We start from the raw sequence: 21,487 nt of genomic DNA, 5'->3' as shown, positions 1-21,487 counted from the left end.
GCAATGGCCGTCGAAGTAATTTTATGTGTTGTGAAAAACTCACACTAAACAAGTGCACAGAGGAGCCTCACTAAAGACACACATGGGTTAGTAGATGACAAGTTTTGAACCCCCATTTGCCAATTGAGTGTTTGATTTCCATCCCCATGAACCATTTGAGCAACCTAGAGTGACTTGTTATTGGTTAGTGCTTGCAACAAAGAAATGCACTTCTTTTGGGGGCCGTTCTTTAACTGGCCCCCTTCCCCTAGAGAGGGGAGTTTCAAACCATATCACTTTGACATGTGACCTTAAAACCCATGTATAACATTCGTGGTTTCGGAGGGTAAGGTCTAGGTAGGGGGATTTTGGAAAAATTTTCAACCTCAGAGACAATGGGTGAGCGACAAGAGTGTCCACTCGCAGGGTGCACATGGCGCCGGAGTTAGAACTTGCAACGTCATCGACTTGGCAGTTGTTTCAACCACGATTTCCCCGATGCTATGGCAGGATTGGAAGCAGCTCTTACATCCATGATGCAGCAACATGCTCATCGAAGCGTACAGCTGAAAGATCGTGCTGGTAATCTCCTCTGAACTATAGACTTTCGCCTTTTCCGTACATTTATCCGTGATACCGCCTGGAGTTGTTTTCTCCGCCATCTGTGTAGCAAATTAGACACATTAAAGTCTCGAAGAATGATCAATGGTAAAGTGCAATGCATAAAGTCAATAGCATTCGAGAATGACATTTTGTCTGCAGCCGTATCAAACTGCCATTTGGTACCCGAGAAGATCTTGGCATATAAGGTAAGAGGTGAAGTTTCTAGTTGCCACTTGGTGAAGTTTTAAAATTACTCACCAATGGATGCAAAATGGATGGAAGGGGGCGACTTAGCAAATCATCCTAAGTTATTGTAGCTTTATATTGATACATTTCATCTCGAGCCAACTTTAGATCAGGCTTCTTTGTAAAGAAACTCCCTAACGCAGAAAACACAAATACAATCGCATGATAAAGCACAAATTGATACAGAACACAATTAGGGTTAGGGTAACTCAAAGACAATGAACATCGTGAATAATCTAAAATGAATGAATTGAAAAATACAATGCTAAATGTAGCAAACACATTGTGTAGTGAATGAATATTGTATCTCAAACTCTTGTGTCTTGAGGATCGAGGCAGAGCTAATGAGTTGGAGAGTGTGTTGTACTTTGACGGATCCCAAAATGCAGCAAGGTAGCCTTTAAAAACATCCGACGGTAGCAAATACAACAATGTTAGACAGACAGCGGAGAGAGAAAAACAACAAACACAGGTTTTCGAGATGATGTAGCAACTTGATGAAGTTCTAGAGCAGCAAAATGCAAGTTTTCTGATGAAGATGAGTAAGTAGAATCAAAATGCAGCTAATTGGGGTGTTGTCCGCAGTAGATGATAGCTCTTGGATGGTCAACACGCATAGTAGACAAGTCACCAGCAGCAAATAAAGGCTTGGGATTGGTTGGTAGTAGGCGATAGCTGAGGTAGACAACAAACTATGAAGGAAGGCTGATAGACAAGTGTTAGAAGGTGGGAGATGATGACGGGCAGTTGTAACTAAGATATCCTTTGGGAATGAGGTGTGGACAATAAAGTTATAGCACTTATAAATTGCAAAAACGAGAGATTAGGTTGAGTGGGAGAGCAAGCTATCTATTTATAGAAAGTTTGTGGTCTTCCAAATAAGGGTTTATATGTGGACATTGAAACTCTCTTGAACCTTTTCCGTTTAAAAGAAATGGTTAAAATTCACTAATTAGCTTGAGTTTTGGGGCTGTTTAATAAAAGCTAATGATAATTTGGCTCAACATCCTTCACGTTCAACATATTGAGGGTCTGGAGTATTGCTTGATACTAAAGGGGGAGATAGCACTTTTACTCCTCTAGTGATGGACAACTTGTGTGTATAGTGGATCTCGGATGTACTTAGTTTGCATCCAAGGTACAGTTTGCTGATAGTATTTTTGCTAGGAGGTACTAGTCACTGTGCCTGGTATATAGATGGGTATACTTTTTACTATGGCTTTGAGACTATACATTTGCATTGGTTATTGGTGGTTTTTAGCCGATCCATGTTTCACATAAGTGTCATGTGATTGGACATGCATTGTTCATTCTTGGTTTATGCGTTACTTTGCCTTGATGGTCAGAAAAGTGTTGGTTTTGTTAGAAGTGGTGTAGCAATGGAAGCATAGACAAGTGGTGAAATGAACTGCTGAACACAAGATAGAAGAGAAAGAAAACATAAGAACATTGCAAAAGAAGAGAACTCTTAGAAGTGCTTGGGAAATGGAATCCATATTCCAAACATGGGAATGATGCATACAACAACGAGTCTTTAGCTCCAAGGTACTAGCACCGGCTATCTCTCTCCACAGAATTTGTAGGCGATAATGTGGCTGAATGAGGAGAGAGCTGGGTAAAAAAAAAGAAAAATGCCAAAATAGGAACATGCCAGCTAGCATCCAATGTTGGTTGGGCCAGCATAAAATGCTCCAAATAAGCATCATAATAACCATAATAAAATGCCTGAATAACCTAGCCATGCTTGGCATAGGTCAAGCTCACACACAAGCTATCTGAATTGCTAATACCCTCTCTCAGATCATGGGTGATCTGATACAATACAATGATACAATGATAATGACTCATCACAGTCCATACAACATAGAACCACTAGAGTAGAATCGTGGATATCTATGTAGTGGGTGATTAAGCCACCACCAAGCTGCCTCAGAGAACTTGATGTCGATGTTGATCTTACCAGCTCCTGAAAATAGATAAGAGTCATAACAGATCTCTGTGTCCGTCAACAATGTCCTGTAGTAGCATACGAGACCATCTTGTCAAAAATGCCTCAGAACATACGTGACCATGGATTTCCCGACTCTGGCTAAGACCGCCAAAGTGTCCCTCATGTGAGCTTGGACTAGGAGCCAATCCCGCTCTCTGTCAAATAACTGCCCATCATGAACCTGGATGTCAATCCTAGCTCCAGGATTTGAACCCGCCAAACACCGATCAATGCGTTAGGGACGTCCCTCTCTGGAACTTGTGCACATGTATACCTATATAGATGAGGCTTGATTGCCCTAGTTATGATTCTCCATCTTGTTGATACGATCCCTCATCATAGGAGAATCTATGATAGAGAGCTATGATCTATCATAGCTTCAATTCGAGAGAGAGGCGATGCCTAAATGTTCGGACCTGGTAGAGAGTTGCTAATCTCTTCCAAACCTTTGCAGCAATGTGGGTGTGTCTTACATGCATTAGCACAGAATTCGCACAACTCAAAAAGAGAAAAGAGCAGGTTTTGGTATTTACCTAATCCCATAAAGCTATGGAGCTCAAGGTCGCTCCAACATGGGGATCCACAATAGGTTAGGGGATAGGGATTGTGACAAAATCCCAAAGGTTGAACTTTTAAAGGATGCACTCAACTTTCCACAGCGGCAGAGGGTAGTTCATCCCATCTAGCTTCTTGGTTGCAGGTAGAGAGGGTAGGATAGGCACCTGCACAGGGGGTGCCGACATTGCCAATGAGGGACTAGTAGCCCCAGAAGAATGTGAAGGGAGAGAATAATAGGATAGTGGTCGGTCTTCATGGTCCTGATCCACACTATCTGCCCAATCATACACATCTGCCATAGATGTCCTCCAAGAAGACCTACAAGAAAACAAGACAAAAGGTGCTGCATTGGGTGTGCTCTGCTTGTCTAGGGTCCATCAATCTTCTGATGAGAAAGGACTGATGTACAGCAATGGAGATGGGGGGTACCCAAGGCAGGAGAGGTGACTTGATGCCGTGAAGGAGCAACAGATTTGCAAAAACCTGGATGTCAAGCCTCCAAAAACATGTGGCCCAGCGGATTGATGCGCTGCCTGGCTGAAAGAGATGGTTTGCCTAGTAAATGTAGCACAATAGATGTTCTGCTTGCCTGGCAAAGAAGCCACCTAGCTGAAGAGGAAGCTGCCCAGTGACAAACGCAGCATGAAATAAAGGTCTGTCCATGTGTCCAGCCTAGAATGGTGCTGCCCCAGCAGAGAGAATGACTGGTCAAGCAGAAATGGAACTAAATAAGTGTTTCTCCACCTGCAATATGGTGCCATCTGCAGAAAAGAACAGCTGGCTAAGCATTAGGAAGCTGCTGCAGCACACGAATTAGCTGCCTGGACTGAAACACGTATAAAAGATACCTGTCCCTACAAAGAAGATGACTTTAGGGAGAGAGAGACTGTCTAGCAGAGAGGAAGTGTCCTCAGCTTGAAATGCAAGGTAAAGAAGTGGGTGCAGCTCCAAATGCACCTGGGAAAGTGATGAAAACAGGCTGCCCTGCTTTGCAGTACAGTAAACGCAGGTTTGCAGCCTGTTTGTTGATACCCAGCTTGCTGGATATGGCAGACAGGTTGCTCCTCTTCAAAGATTCCGCCTCCCACACATGGCTTTGATACCATGCCAGAGTGCTCAGCGAACTGGAAAATGAACACGGAGAGAAGCAGACTGAATCGACACATGAGAGAAGTTACACATTGACTGCAATGGCTGAAAGGTACAAGGCTTTGCAATGGTCAGCCCCAACACACAGCATGGAGCTTTAGTGTGGACACCAAATTGACTGCAATGGCTGAAAGGTACAAGGCTTTGCAATGGTCAGCCCCAACATACAGCATGGAGCTTTAGTGTGGACACCAAATGTTAGCAAGGGGATGAAAGAGAATGAGGAGGGCTGGCTGATCACAATGAATGCGATAAATGCCTAGGACAGCCTACAGTGCCCAAAAAGAAATGTATTAATGTACCTTCCATCTAAAGTTCCTAAAGCACATAAAAATGACACTGACAATGTTAGAGCACCTACTATCTTCATTTGACTCAGACTGAGGCTCATAGGTAAGAAATGACTATACAAGACATACATGTTTGCTAACACAAATTGTGCCCAATTGTACTTGGAACTAAGGGGCAATTTGAGCCTTGATGTTTCTTCATTTATGATAGCTTATAGTCACCCAATTCGTAGAGAGAGATTGGATGCTTGTGCATTGGTCAATCTCAATGTACTAAAATGTTCATGGAATACAAGTTATAGAAATACCACAAGGGATGCCAATTTTGGGGCCAATTAGGTGTTGATTGCCTCCAAATTAGGTGATAAAGTTTTACTTCAGTTTCACAAATCTATTGCTTGCTGTAATTGTTGGTTAATTAGGTAAATCAACACCTAGTTAGGCTGGTTTCACTCTGCATTGGTGGCACCAGTGTTTGTTGCCAAACAACAGACCAAAATCAAGTCGTCTATTTATGTTAGCAATCATGTTTGTTAGGCATTGTCATTGCCTGCCTATGAGCCTCATTCTGAATCAGATGGGGATATTAGGAGCTCTGACATGTCTATCATGTGCTTTGATGGATTAGGTAGCTCTATTTAGAGCAAGCATTTCTTTTCTTAGTCAATTTAGTGTGCATTTCTTGGTTTGCTAGGCACCAGTCAGCTTGTGCAGCCCTTGTAGACTGCAATTTTCCTTGACGACCCATGTTGGCATTTATTGCTTGCCATATCTGCATTTTCATGATCACATGATGCTGGTTTACCAATTTTTGGCTGGCAGATTGCCAGATTTAGGCCTTATTGCAGCAATCAGCCAGATTTGGCTATTTATAGTTAGTGGCCACTTTGGGGTAGATTCATTCTTTTCTTCCTCTTGCAAGTGCACACTTAGATTGCAGCATTCGTCTCTGTCTTTGGCGAGGGCTGCTGGCTGCACATAGTCTCCATCATCGCCTACATCACCGTCATTGTCTTCAGTGCTATCATCATTTTCCAACTTGATCCAGTGCCCTCACTGATGCTTTGGGTTGCATGTAGGGATTGATTAGTCCATCATTGTATTCAGCATTCTTTCCAGGTTTAGTGCAGATTTCTCTTTCATTCCTACTGTCTTCTCTCCTCCTTTTCTCTCTATATTTGTGTTCCTCTTTTGTTGTGCACTCACATGGTATCATTGACTAAGTGAGGACATGGGTTTTCCTTTAGAGAAGACCACCCTATTGTTGGAAGCACAAAATTTCAGCTTGCTGTTTATTGTAGAAAATGTAGACTTTTTGTGTTTTACAAGTGCTTCCAACAAAGATAAGGCATCTACAATTGTTTTCTTGCAAGTGTAGCTGTTATTCTCTCCATTTGGGCTCTTCTATAGGCAAATGCAATAGATTTAGTGTGTTTGCAGGACTAGAGATATGGATTATCACCGATTCCAAGGCTTTGATGTCTCAAATGAGGAGTCTATTCATACTCTCTTTGATGATCTTGCGAAGGGGTGCAAGCTCATCCCTCATGTCCTGCAACTTCTTGATGTGATTCTTCATGGAAAGAGAGTCATCAATATTGAGCATCTGAAGTTTCTTCTCTAAGGTGATTCAGTGGACAAATGTCTTTTGATGATGCAAAGAAGCAAGTTCATCCCTTATATCCAATGATCGTGAGGAGCTTCTTCATCGGTGGTTTACATCGACAGACTTCATTGGCATTGACACTCTTCTTGTCGCCCTCAGATCTGCATCTTTGGCCTTCAACCACATCTAGCATCTGAGAATGGGTGTTAGCAGTCATGTTTGCTATGCACTGTCATCTCTTGCCTTTGAGTCTTAGTCAGAGTTAGTGGGGACATTAGGAGCTCTAACATATCTGTCATGTGCTTTGAGAGAGAAGGCAACTCTATTCAAAGCATGCATTTCTTTTCCCAATTCGTCTAGTGTGTATTTCTTGGTTTTGCTAGGCACTAGTCAGTTTATGTAGCCCTTGCAAATTGTGGATTGCCGTGTGTATCCCCGTTGGTATTTATGGCATGCCGCATCAGCATTTTCATGACTACATAAAGTTGTTCAACCAAGTTTTGGCTAGCCAATTGCCAGATTTAGACCCTATTGCAATAGTCGGCCAGCTTTGGCTATTTATAATTAGTGGCCACTTTGGGCCAGATTCATTCTTTTTTTCCTCTTGCAGTTGCACAAACAGACTATAGTGCTCATCTTTGTCTCGGGCGAGGGCTGCTAGCTGTGCACTCTATCTTAGTCATCATCTTCGTCACCGTCACCGTCATCGTCTCGGGTGAGGGCTGATGACTGCGCACTCTATCTCAATCATCGTCTTCGTCACCGTCACCATCTCCGATGTTGTCATCATTTTCTTTGCTTGATCCAGTGCCCTCATTGATGCTCTGGGCTGCGTGCCAAGATTGATTAGTCCATTGTTGTATTTAGCATTCTTTCCAGATTGAGTGCATATTTCTCTTTCATTCCTGTTGTCTTCTCCTTTTCTCTCCATGTTTATGTTCCTATTTCGTTGCGTACTTTCACATGGTATCATCACCTAAGTGCAAACACAGGGTTTCCTTTAGAGAAGACCATCCAATTGCTGAAAACACAAATTTCAACTTCTTGTTTGCTGTAGAAAACATAGATTTTTTGTGTTTTACGAGTGCTTCCAACAAAGTCGGGATATCTACAACGGTTTTCTTGTAGGTGTAGCTGATTATTCTTTCTTTTCAAGCTCTTCTACAACCAAGCGCAACAATTTAGTGTGTTTGCAAGTCTAGAGATATAGAATATCACTAGTTCCAAGGCTTTAATAACGCAAATGATGAACGGGATTCCTCCCTTGCTAGGTTAGACAAATTGGAGCAGCTATCTTCTCCCCGTTCTCTTCATGTCTCCCATAGGGCCTGTCCTTTTGGCCCTGGATGCCTATGATGCACTATCAATATAGGTGCTTCTCGCTTCTTTACCCGAAGAAGATTGGTTGGATGGATCAAATTATTCACTTTCATCTTGAACTTGTAAGATGGAGTGTACTCTTGACACCTTTGATCTTTGGGAGTTTGTTACCCACCCTATTTCCCATCCCGTGGAGGATCCTATAGTGATGTTGAGAAACCACTTCTTCCTTGTATCCAATTCAGTTAGGGTTTCACATTGACAACTCCAAAAAGAGTTGGTGTTCTCATTTTGGTCATTTTTTCAGCGATGTTGTGCCGCTACGCAGACAGTGTAGAAAACTTCTAGAATAGGGTGACATGCAAAAAACAAGTGGCTTTTCAGCCAGTTTTGAGAAATCTCGTGCAAAACAGAGGAGCTTCCGAAATCGCATAGCGGGCGATTGTACTTTTCAAGCAACAAACAACACTTGGAATTGGGAAGAAGGAGCGATCTTGGAGGATTCTGAGGAGGTGGCTTGAGGGTTTATCCCCCTTTTGGAGCCAACAAAACCATTAGATTTGCCGTTTGAGCAGCAGAGAAGGAGCTAGTGTGCAGTATGTGTTTTTTGGTCTATCAAGGAGCTCTAAGAGATCTAATGTTTAGAGATTGCTTCCAAGTAGTCCTAGACAAGGATTTTGTTTATCTTCTCAGGTTCTATCAGTACATAGTGCTTTGAATCATTGAGCTTTGTCTTTATCTTGTGTATCTCTTGTCTATTCTTTTTCTTCTCTTCTATCCTATTCTCTACTTTCTTTTCTCTCTCTGATCCCCGTTAGATACGGCCTTTCGTCTAAAACCCCTCCGACATTGGTAAGCTCGATGTGAAATGTCGTCAAAGGAAAGACAGGATGGAAGAATCTTTAAGCACAGTTTCTAGTGATGTTTTGCAACAGTTAGCATAGAATATGAACATGCTTATGCAGGTACAACAACAACAGATGATGTAGGCTTTTGCTAAAACAGAAACTGTACATGCAGGTTGTTGATTGGGTAGCTTTCAAGAAGACACTTTGGGAAGAATTTTACATTGCATGCAGGTTGTTGATTGGGTAGTTTTCAAGAAGATACTTTGGGAAGAATTTTACATTGAAGACACTAGTTTGATTATCCGCAAGACTTTCCAGGAGTGGATTCTAAAACCCAATAAGTGTCTTGTGGCTACAGAGTTATTAAGTCAGCTTGAGCAGTTGGATCTTGTAAAACAACAAGCTCTTGTAAGTCAGAAAATTGAATTGTTTCTACAAGCGGCAGATTCTGAGCTTCAAGAGAAACTTAATGATTTGTTAGAGGATTAGACTACAGAGACAGGGCTTAAAACAGAGTGAAGATATGTTAAGGAAGCTATTATTGCATTGGTGAAAAAGCATAGAAGAAGAGAAAGATTGCATGTATCTAGCTTGTCCATTGTTATGGGCAAAATAGTTGATGTATCCAGTAAGCCACCTACTTTTGTGACTAATCCTATGGCTCCACTTGTTGTTCCCATTGTTAGGGAAGATGTATTAGATGAATTGGTTAAATGTATGTGGGATCTTTAGGTGAAGGTTGCAAAATTGGATGAGAAAGGACAATAGGAAAGGGAACGGGTAACAATTCCTAAACCAGGGAAAAAATGTATGTGGTGTGATAGTTTGCAATATGAAAGGAAGGATTGTACTGCTTATCAGGAGGCCTTGGCACAACAGCTTATCTTTTAGAAAGTTGGCAAGATCCATGCACAAGAAACGAGATTGTCTCTTACTTTGAATTTTTGAAAGGGAGGTATGCAAAAGTTGTTGGAAGACTTGGTTGTCTGAAATGCTTATGTGGCTATACATGCTTCTATTTTTGGTCTACAATTGGATAGAATGCCTGGCCAAGTGATGGTTGGTTCAAAGGCTACAATATGGATACATGCTTTGCATATAATTGAAAAGAAGAAAGTTACCGATTGTGAAATGTCTCATGCAGGGCAAGACATTTATCACATAACTAGTTGGGAATCACCGGTAGATGCATATTTAGTATATGCATATTTAGCAAAGGTGCAAAACACGGATGTATTTGTGGAAGAGAAACGAAAGAGAAATGAAGGTAATGCAGGGACATCTAAGAGAGTGATAAGAAGAAGTGTGGATCAGTCTAAAGCTGCAAATCAGCCACCTCTCGAGTATGTTATGGAAGAGGTTGGGCAGGAGCAGAAACATGATTGAATACAAGAGGGTAAAAAGAAGGACAAGCAGCTAGGATATAAGTTGTAGTTTGATATTGAGATAAGCACGTATCTTAAGAAGATTCTTGAAGAATGGATTTTTAACAGTCGGGTGGAATTCACCTTGGGAGAGGTGCTTGGCATTGCCAGTGTGAATTTCATGACGAAATCATTGACATAATTAAGAGAAAGTGTCAGTTTCTTGGTGATACTACTAGTACATTGCTATAATTTGAAGAGGAAATTGGTATGTTGGGCATTCGGTTTGAATATGAGCATGATGTAAGTGCTAGTTTTTCTATGCAGGATGCTGCTAATCAATGGACAACATGTGGAAAAGAGAAGAAAGTTGCTGAAAATGCATTGTCTTCTAGCAATATGCATGGTGAACAGACTCTGGGATTTATTCCTAGGAGTCATTACACAAGAAATCATTGGGCCAGGGCTACCATTGAAACAATAGTGAAAATAAGGGAGCGTGAAACTCCTTGTGTTACTTTGCTTGACCATGGGTCTGAGATTAATGTCATTGAGTGTGGATTGTATGAAATGGTGCATGGCCTGTGGACACTGATCATGGTTGGCGTACGAGGGCTGCAAATAATTCTTCAAAAGAGCTCTATGCTGCATGTCCTAATGTAAAAGTAACGATTGGTGATGTACAAGTAGAGCAATACTTCTTTGTGCAAGATAATTCCTCGTATGCAGTGATTTTGGGACAGCCCTATATCACAGGAGTGTGTATGGAAACAAAGGTGCTTGACAATGGTTCTGCTTATGTAAGAGTCAGAAGCAAGGATGGGAGGAAAGTAGTCCAATTTCTTACTATTTGTGTTAATCATCCTAGAAATCGGGATACGCTTTTAGAGTCTCCTTTGCCTCCAAATGTAAGGGAATTCAAAGACCTGGATTTTCATTAAGCATTGTTGTAATGCGGGGCTACAATAGTATTGTTCAGAGGATGTACTCGCCTCTTGATGGAATGCAGCATGTATTTACTATTGGTTATTCTCAGTTTACAAAAAATAGTTCATGTTGGTTTAAGCCTATGGAAGCTATATGCAAGGCTAAATGCATATCTATGAAACGGGCTACTAAGGAACTGAGAGCATTGGGGTTGTTAGCTGAAAATGAAGGCATTTCACGCCTCTTTTATGGGTTGAATATTACTGACACTATGGCTGAAATTTCAGCAACTATACATGTAGAAAATGAGGCTAAAAATAGTGTTATTAGTATGTTCTTTGGACATGTATGATGTTATAGCATTGTTTGCTTAGCAGGAAGGATTACAATGGGCTGAAGCAGTTGTGGAGACAAGTATAAGATGGTTGAGAAAAAGGTGAAACCGGTTGCTTTGCCGCTTTCACCAAACAATGAGGGTTTCTACGAGAACGTGTCAAGGCAGCCAAGTTTACGGGATCCTAAAGATATAGGTCATCAATTGACAGCTGAAACATTACAGGAATTGAAAGTTGGTACAGAAGGGTTTTTTTTGCCTACTGACAGAGACAATTTTATGTAGATGTTGGCTAGGCATGGGAAAGCATTTGCGTTTCAGCCAGCTGAAATAGATTGTGTGGATTCGAATGTTGTCTCTCCTATAGTAATATTTATTGTGCCACATGTACCATGGAACTTGAGGCCTATTCCAATGCCTAAAGCTTACTTACCAAAGCTAATGGATCTGCTAAATGAAAAGATTCGCATGAAGATCTTGGAGCCCTCTCCAGTTCCATACTCAAGTCGTTGGTTCACTATGTCCAAAAACAATGGGGCTTTGGGATTTATTCAAGATATGCAGTCGGTCAATAAAGTGACTATAAGAAATGTGGATGCAGGTCCTGTGGTTGATGAATTTACAGAGGCTTTTGCAGGTAGAGTGATCTATTCTTTGGGTGATCTTTACTCGGGGTATGATCAGTTTCAACTTGTAGTTGAGAGTAGGGATATCACAACCATGAAGACTCCCTTGGGTTTGGTACGGATGTGTACTCTCTCGTAGGGTGCAACAAACTCAGTGGCACACATGTCAAGTGCTATGAATAGGGTACTCACTGCAAACCATATTGTGGATTGTGAGAGGATTTTGACGTGTCTAGAAGAGGTGTATTTAACTCTTTCTGCTGTCTTTGGAGTTGAAGAGGTTTTGATTGTTGGGCATATGTGTGGGCCCTATGGGCGAAGACCATCACCAGTGAAAATAGATGAGATTGATAGAATGCAAGATGTACGCACGAATGTATCAGAGGTGTATAGATTCTTGGGAGCATGTGCGTTCTGTTTGATTTGGATCCCTCACTTTGCACATGTAGCTAATGCTCTATATCAGCTCTTGAGGAAAGGTCAAAGGTTTCCTTGGGAAAGAAAGCAATGAAGAAATTGAAGCAGCTCTTGAAATCTGCTTCTACATTGAGAATTGAGAAAGGCCGATTATGCATATGAAAAGCCTATCATTATTACTGTTGATATAAGCCCAATCGGGATTGGGAGGCAATTGGGCAAGATGATGAAGAAGGGCAAAGATATGCATTACGGGGAATTGTGACAGCACTTAAATGTGATAAGGAGTATTTTATGGGTGCTCGTGTAGTCATTGAGACCAATTGTTTGCCGGTATTGGGTATGATTTTTAGTTGTTCCACCTCGGACATTGCTATGCTTTGGTGGATTGCATACATAAAATCTTTGAACCCTAAATTTCAACATATTGCATGAAGAGATAACCCAGTGGCAGACATGTTATCTCGGGTACGCTATGAGAATGAAGATGGGATAATGGATGAGGAGAAAGAAGATGAGTTTCTTGCGGCTGAAAATGATTTTGTAAGAGTGAATTTAGCAATGCAAGGAGTTGCTACAACATTAACAGAAGCTTGGACAACAAAGAGAAGACACTTTAGATGTTTTGTATCTTGTGTAGAAGTGCTTTTGGAAGACAAATATACAGGAGAGTAGCTGAGAATTGGTCAATACCTCAGTACATTAACAAAGAGAGATAAATGGTTAGATGAGGAGTTTAAGAAGATCAAGAGGAAAGCCTATGGGTTTTTCTCAAAAGATGGGTACTTATGGAAACATGCTAAAAAGAAACAGGGTATGCCATTGCGAGTTTTGGGTGACAAAGCTTCACAAGTAAATGTTATGCAAGAATTTCATGAAAGCTTATGGGTTGGCTATAGAGGTCTTTGGGGTACTTTTGCAAAGATCAAAGAAAGATATTGGCGGCAGTGTATGTATAAGGATGTTGCTCACTTTGTGGAAACATGTACGACATGCCAAATGTATTCATCTGTGAGACATCGAGATGGATTGTAGCCCACATATCCATTCTCTCGTCATTTTAAGTGGGTGGTGACTAAACAAGTAGAAGGGAGAGCTCTACGTACTAAGATAACAAATGCAGTATGTACTTTTCTCTTAGAAGAGATCTTTTGTCCGTATAACTGTGTGGGAAAAATTACAGCAGATAGGGGTGAACTGGATGTAGATGAAGCCCATGATTTCTTTACATGGTCAGAGATAAAGCTTGCTTTAACTTCAACTTATAATCTTGAAGGAAATGGCAAAAGTGAAAGAGGTCACCCACCTATTGTGAAGGCATTGGCAAAAGCATATGGAGAGAAGGTAAAAGTGGCCATGATTGCTCCCTTATGCTTTGTGGGTTGACAGAACAACTCATAGTGCTGTTATAGGATATATGCCTATTGAATTGATATACGCTCAAAAACCTATCATGCCGATAGAAGAGATGACACTCACATGGAGTGGGCTACCTTGGGAAGAGGAGTTGAATCGAGAGGAGTTGTTGGCCTTGCACATTAGACAGTTGGAAAGAAAGTCAGAAGACATAGAGACAACAGTTGCAAAATTAAGGGCAGCAAGGATACAAAACAATAAACGGTTTGACAAAAGACATAGATTGAGACCAAGAACCAAACAAGATGGGGATTGGGTATTGGTTTATGATAGCAATTTAGACAACCAGCATAGTGCCATGCGTAAAGTTTTCAAAAGATGGTTTGGAGCATATGTGGTAAGACAAGTGTTTGATAATACTACTTATGCATTAAATGAGCTAGATAGGACAGCCATAAGACTTCCGGTAGTAGCGAAAAGAATCAAATTATTCAAGAGGCGGGAATCTTGTTAGCAGTCATGTTTGTCATGCCTTGTCATCTCCTGCCTGTGAGCCTCAGTCTGAGTCAGACGAGGACTTTAGGAGCTTTGACATGTCTTTCACTTGTTTAGACGGAGGAGGTAGCTCATTCTAGAGCACTCAGTTTATTGCATTTCAGTGCATTTTCTCCTCTAGTCGGGATTTTATGTGCATTTTCTGGGGCAGTTTCTGCATTCTTCAGCTTGCCTCACCTGCCGGACATTGTCCACCCTTTCCGAGATTTTTCTGAGCATTCCTGGCATTTTTACCAGCATTAAATGCTGGTCGGACATATTTATGGCCTCAAATTTCAAGTCGGCCAGTTTTTGGGTTTTTTGGCTATTTATAGCCATTTCCCACTTGGCAGTCAGTTGTATTATCATCTTCCCTCCTTCTTTGGCAGGTGCACACTCCGACTCCGTCATCTTCCTCCGTCTTCGATGCTGCCGTCATCATCAGCCTGATTTGGTGCCCTCATTGACGCTTCGGGCTGCGTGCAGGGGCTGATCAGTCCACAGTTTTGTATTCAGCATTCATTATAGTCAGTGCAGATTTTCTTCCTTCATTTTCTGCTGTCTCTCTCTCCTCCTCTGTGTTCGTGTTCTTCTTCCGTTGCGCATTCTCACATGGTATCAGAGCCTGACTGAGAGCACGGAGGACCTAACCTTGTGGAGAGATACCTCACCCCTCTTCTGCTGCTGTCGCCTCATCTCCAACTACCCAGGCGGCCCCTCCAGGTGGCCATTCTTCTTGTGTTTGCTGCAGACGACTCCTCCAGAGGCTGCCACGTCATCAAACCACCCCTCCTGCTTGCGTTTACCATCAAGCGGCCCCTCCTTCAGCTGGGCGACACATCATCAGGCTGCGTTTTGCAGATCTCGTGGTCATTTCCACTCCTGGTGGTTCATCTCCTACTGGCGACCCACTCCCAGGCTGCGTTTTGGTGCTTTCGGCTTCTGCTCTGGTGATCTTCATCAGATACCCTTGTGTTTTGCAGCTCCAGGTGTTTGTAGGCTATCACAGCCTGCGTTTTGGTGGTTGGTGACCAGACTGCTGGTCATTATTCGGCATCGGCAAAGTTTTCTTTGGTGTTTGGTGTTTTGCAAATTGGAAGATGTATTCTCATCAATTTACGGGCTTTGATGACTCAGATGACGAGCTTTTGTCTCGACACTCATCTGAACGGAGGCGTGATTTTTATCACGAGGACCGTCGTCCGGAGTCTATTTCTCTTTCTCGTCCCCCTTCTATTTATGTATCTCGGCGAGTCTCTTCCAGTGGGCCGAAGATGCAGCCTTTGGTACCCCCTGTACAAGTACCCGTACTTTCTCAGCTGCCCAAAGAGGACCGATTGGATGGCTCCAACTTTTCTCTATGGTCCTACAAGGTGGAGTGTATCTTGGACTCCTTCGATCTTTGGGAGCTTGTTTCTGTTCCTATTCCCCGGCCTAAGGTGGATCCCGCAGATGGGACATCTATGGATCGTGCAGCCTTATGGGATCGGCTTAATTCTAGAGCCAAATCTTTGCTCTTTCTGAGTTTGCAGGATTCTGTCTTGTTCATGTTCACAGGTTGAAGACTGCAGCAGACGTGTGGAGAAAGCTCGCGTCTCTCTATCAACAGAAGACGTTTGCCCACCGGATATCTCTTGAAAAGAAGTTGCGGATGCTCGCTATTGATGATAGTCCTTCCATGAAGGACCACATCAACAGATTACAGGATATGAGGGATGAGCTTGCATCCCTCGGTTGGACGATATCTTCTGAAGACATGGCTATGATTCTTTTGACTCAGCTGCCATTGCCTCGGTTTGATGTCTTCTACACCAACCTTCTTACATCGAGGACCCGTGAGAAGCTTCTATGGGAGGAGCTATCGCCGCTTGTCTTGGAGCATGAGGAGCGACTCAGAGAGGTCAGTGCTAGTGGATCCGACTCCATTAGAGCCTTTGTTGCAGGTTCGGGAGGACAGAAGAAGAAGAAGACGAAGTCAAAGGCTAAGAAGCAGGACAGTTCTTTAGGCTCTGACTCAGATTCAGAGAGACCGAAGTGCCCACACTGTGGGAAAGGGACACATCCCGAGGAGAAATGCTGGAAGAAGTACCCTCACCTTCGTCCGGGAGCGACGGGTGGATCTACATCGGAGCCTTCTTCTACCTCTACACCAGCTGTTACCCATGAGTTAGTGTTCCTTCATATCCATGCTTTGGAGGAGGATCCTTCTTCCGTGGCTGCAGTGTCTTCTGCGCAGCCTTGGTTAGTGGACAGTGGTGCTTCGAGTCATATGACTCCCTGAGGTGATTTGTTACAAGATCTTCGTCCATCAGAGGGTTCAGTCACTGTAGGTGACATTTTATCGGTGCCTATTAGTGGTGTTGGCACATTGCCTTTGTTTACCGACCGACCTTCGAGCTCCTTTTCACAGGCCCTACATGTTCCGGATTTGGGCCTTCCCCTCCTCTCAGTTTATGGTCTTACGAGGCTTGGCACACGAGTGATCTTTACCGAGCATGCCGTTGTTATTGAGGATTCTCTTACAGGAGCTGTCTTATCTACAGGTTGGCAGGAGAGCGGGCTTTACAAGCTCCATTCCCCTTCTTTGATGCAGGGTCCTCTGAGGCAGTCTATTGCTATACCCGTTCCTGCTTGTGCACCTTCTATTTCACAGGTTTCTTCCCATCCCCCACCTTCGCCTCCGGTGGTTCCCTCGTACCCCCCATTCCTTTCAGAGGGGGGACGATCTTGGTGATGCGGCTGTGGATTCCTTGGCCCCTAGTGTTTTAGAGGGGGATTCCCAGGATCGTGAGGAGCTCCTTCAGCAGCAGTCTACATCGACGGACTTCATTGACCTTGGCATTCCTCTTGCCACCCCAGGATCCGTTTCTCCCTTGGCCTTCAGCCACATCCAGGATCTGAGAGGGGGTGTTAGCAGTCATGTTTGTCATGCCTTGTCATCTCCTGCCTGTGAGCCTCAGTCTGAGTCAGACGAGGACTCTAGGAGCTCTGACATGTCTTTCACTTGTTTTGACGGAGGAGGTAACTCATTCCAGAGCACTCAGTTTATTGCATTTCAGTGCATTTTCTCCTCTAGTCGGGATTTTATGTGCATTTTCCGGGGCAGTTTCTGCATTCTTCAGCCTGCCTCACCTGCCGGACATTGTCCACCCTTTCCGAGATTTTTCTGAGCATTCCTGGCATTTTTACCAGCATTAAATGCTGGTCGGACATATTTATGGCCTCAAATTTCAGGTCGGCCAGTTTTTGGGTTTTTTGGCTATTTATAGCCATTTCCCACTTGGCAGTCAGTTGTATTATCATCTTCCCTCCTTTGGCAGGTGCACACTCCGACTCCGTCATCTTCCTCCATCTTCGATGCTGCCGTCATCATCAGCCTGATTTGGTGCCCTCATTGACGCTTCGGGCTGCGTGCAGGGGCTGATCAGTCCACAGTTTTGTATTCAGCATTCATTATAGTCAGTGCAGATTTTCTTCCTTCATTTTCTGCTCTCTCTCTCCTCCTCTGTGTTCGTGTTCTTCTTCCGTTGCGCATTCTCACATGGTATCAGAGCCTGACTGAGAGCACGGAGGACCTAACCTTGTGGAGAGATACCTCACCCCTCTTCTGCTGCTGCCGCCTCATCTCCAACTACCCAGGCGGCCCCTCCAGGTGGCCATTCTTCTTGCGTTTGCTGCAGACGACTCCTCCAGAGGCTGCCACGTCATCAAACGACCCCTCCTGCTTGCGTTTACCATCAAGCGGCCCCTTCTTCAGCTGGGCGACACATCATCAGGCTGCGTTTTGCAGATCTCGTGGTCGTTTCCACTCCTGGTGGTTCATCTCCTACTGGCGACCCACTCCCAGGCTGCGTTTTGGTGCTTTCGGCTTCTGCTCTGGTGATCTTCATCAAATACCCTTGCGTTTTGCAGCTCCAGGTGTTTGTAGGCTATCACAGCCTGCGTTTTGGTGGTTGGTGACCAGACTGCTGGTCATTATTCGGCATCGGCAAAGTTTTCTTTGGTGTTTGGTGTTTTGCAAATTGGAAGATGTCTTCTCATCAATTTACGGGCTTTGATGACTCAGATGACGAGCTTTTGTCTCGACACTCATCTGAACGGAGGCGTGATTTTTATCACGAGGACCGTCGTCCGGAGTCTATTTCTCTTTCTCGTCCCCCTTCTATTTATGTATCTCGGCGAGTCTCTTCCAGTGGGCCGAAGATGCAGCCTTTGGTACCCCCTGTACAAGTACCCGTACTTTCTCAGCTGCCCAAAGAGGACCGATTGGATGGCTCCAACTTTTCTCTATGGTCCTACAAGGTGGAGTGTATCTTGGACTCCTTCGATCTTTGGGAGCTTGTTTCTGTTCCTATTCCCCGGCCTAAGGTGGATCCCGCAGATGGGACATCTATGGATCGTGCAGCCTTATGGGATCGGCTTAATTCTAGAGCCAAATCTTTGCTCTTTCTGAGTTTGCAGGATTCTGTCTTGTTCATGTTCACAGGTTGAAGACTGCAGCAGACGTGTGGAGAAAGCTCGCGTCTCTCTATCAACAGAAGACGTTTGCCCACCGGATATCTCTTGAAAAGAAGTTGCGGATGCTCGCTATTGATGATAGTCCTTCCATGAAGGACCACATCAACAGATTACAGGATATGAGGGATGAGCTTGCATCCCTCGGTTGGACGATATCTTCTGAAGACATGGCTATGATTCTTTTGACTCAGCTGCCATTGCCTCGGTTTGATGTCTTCTACACCAACCTTCTTACATCGAGGACCCGTGAGAAGCTTCTATGGGAGGAGCTATCGCCGCTTGTCTTGGAGCATGAGGAGCGACTCAGAGAGGTCAGTGCTAGTGGATCCGACTCCATTAGAGCCTTTGTTGCAGGTTCGGGAGGACAGAAGAAGAAGAAGACGAAGTCAAAGGCTAAGAAGCAGGACAGTTCTTTAGGCTCTGACTCAGATTCAGAGAGACCGAAGTGCCCACACTGTGGGAAAGGGACACATCCCGAGGAGAAATGCTGGAAGAAGTACCCTCACCTTCGTCCGGGAGCGACGGGTGGATCTACATCGGAGCCTTCTTCTACCTCTACACCAGCTGTTACCCATGAGTTAGTGTTCCTTCATATCCATGCTTTGGAGGAGGATCCTTCTTCCGTGGCTGCAGTGTCTTCTGCGCAGCCTTGGTTAGTGGACAGTGGTGCTTCGAGTCATATGACTCCCTGAGGTGATTTGTTACAAGATCTTCGTCCATCAGAGGGTTCAGTCACTGTAGGTGACATTTTATCGGTGCCTATTAGTGGTGTTGGCACATTGCCTTTGTTTACCGACCGACCTTCGAGCTCCTTTTCACAGGCCCTACATGTTCCGGATTTGGGCCTTCCCCTCCTCTCAGTTTATGGTCTTACGAGGCTTGGCACACGAGTGATCTTTACCGAGCATGCCGTTGTTATTGAGGATTCTCTTACAGGAGCTGTCTTATCTACAGGTTGGCAGGAGAGCGGGCTTTACAAGCTCCATTCCCCTTCTTTGATGCAGGGTCCTCTGAGGCAGTCTATTGCTATACCCGTTCCTGCTTGTGCACCTTCTATTTCACAGGTTTCTTCCCATCCCCCACCTTCGCCTCCGGTGGTTCCCTCGTACCCCCCATTCCTTTCAGAGGGGGGACGATCTTGGTGATGCGGCTGTGGATTCCTTGGCCCCTAGTGTTTTAGAGGGGGATTCCCAGGATCGTGAGGAGCTCCTTCAGCAGCAGTCTACATCGACGGACTTCATTGACCTTGGCATTCCTCTTGCCACCCCAGGATCCGTTTCTCCCTTGGCCTTCAGCCACATCCAGGATCTGAGAGGGGGTGTTAGCAGTCATGTTTGTCATGCCTTGTCATCTCCTGCCTGTGAGCCTCAGTCTGAGTCAGACGAGGACTCTAGGAGCTCTGACATGTCTTTCACTTGTTTTGACGGAGGAGGTAACTCATTCCAGAGCACTCAGTTTATTGCATTTCAGTGCATTTTCTCCTCTAGTCGGGATTTTATGTGCATTTTCCGGGGCAGTTTCTGCATTCTTCAGCCTGCCTCACCTGCCGGACATTGTCCACCCTTTCCGAGATTTTTCTGAGCATTCCTGGCATTTTTACCAGCATTAAATGCTGGTCGGACATATTTATGGCCTCAAATTTCAGGTCGGCCAGTTTTTGGGTTTTTTGGCTATTTATAGCCATTTCCCACTTGGCAGTCAGTTGTATTATCATCTTCCCTCCTTTGGCAGGTGCACACTCCGACTCCGTCATCTTCCTCCATCTTCGATGCTGCCGTCATCATCAGCCTGATTTGGTGCCCTCATTGACGCTTCGGGCTGCGTGCAGGGGCTGATCAGTCCACAGTTTTGTATTCAGCATTCATTATAGTCAGTGCAGATTTTCTTCCTTCATTTTCTGCTCTCTCTCTCCTCCTCTGTGTTCGTGTTCTTCTTCCGTTGCGCATTCTCACATGGTATCAGAGCCTGACTGAGAGCACGGAGGACCTAACCTTGTGGAGAGATACCTCACCCCTCTTCTGCTGCTGCCGCCTCATCTCCAACTACCCAGGCGGCCCCTCCAGGTGGCCATTCTTCTTGCGTTTGCTGCAGACGACTCCTCCAGAGGCTGCCACGTCATCAAACGACCCCTCCTGCTTGCGTTTACCATCAAGCGGCCCCTTCTTCAGCTGGGCGACACATCATCAGGCTGCGTTTTGCAGATCTCGTGGTCGTTTCCACTCCTGGTGGTTCATCTCCTACTGGCGACCCACTCCCAGGCTGCGTTTTGGTGCTTTCGGCTTCTGCTCTGGTGATCTTCATCAAATACCCTTGCGTTTTGCAGCTCCAGGTGTTTGTAGGCTATCACAGCCTGCGTTTTGGTGGTTGGTGACCAGACTGCTGGTCATTATTCGGCATCGGCAAAGTTTTCTTTGGTGTTTGGTGTTTTGCAAATTGGAAGATGTCTTCTCATCAATTTACGGGCTTTGATGACTCAGATGACGAGCTTTTGTCTCGACACTCATCTGAACGGAGGCGTGATTTTTATCACGAGGACCGTCGTCCGGAGTCTATTTCTCTTTCTCGTCCCCCTTCTATTTATGTATCTCGGCGAGTCTCTTCCAGTGGGCCGAAGATGCAGCCTTTGGTACCCCCTGTACAAGTACCCGTACTTTCTCAGCTGCCCAAAGAGGACCGATTGGATGGCTCCAACTTTTCTCTATGGTCCTACAAGGTGGAGTGTATCTTGGACTCCTTCGATCTTTGGGAGCTTGTTTCTGTTCCTATTCCCCGGCCTAAGGTGGATCCCGCAGATGGGACATCTATGGATCGTGCAGCCTTAT

The 21,487-nt window shown here is 44.4% G+C and overlaps 1 protein-coding gene across 1 annotated transcript in view; it reads left to right on the top strand.

Moving 5' to 3' along the window:
• The first annotated feature begins 282 nt into the window (after positions 1–282).
• The window catches only part of BLOS1 (GCN5L1 family protein), a 68,073-nt gene continuing 46,868 nt past the window's right edge, over positions 283–21,487 (top strand). The window contains exon 1 of the mRNA XM_087670240.1: positions 283–561. Within this exon, the coding sequence (XP_087526366.1) occupies positions 483–561 (79 nt within the window). The 5' untranslated portion in view covers positions 283–482. The remainder of the gene's footprint in view (positions 562–21,487) is intronic.

This window comes from Lygodium microphyllum, chromosome 28 (genome assembly GCF_053477565.2).
Source record: "Lygodium microphyllum isolate KBCC chromosome 28, Lygodium_microphyllum_v1.1.10, whole genome shotgun sequence".
In the NCBI taxonomy this organism is placed as follows: domain Eukaryota; kingdom Viridiplantae; phylum Streptophyta; class Polypodiopsida; order Schizaeales; family Lygodiaceae; genus Lygodium; species Lygodium microphyllum.
The sequence above is the reverse complement of the archived record's forward strand: the minus strand, read 5'-3'. Positions and strand labels throughout refer to the sequence as shown.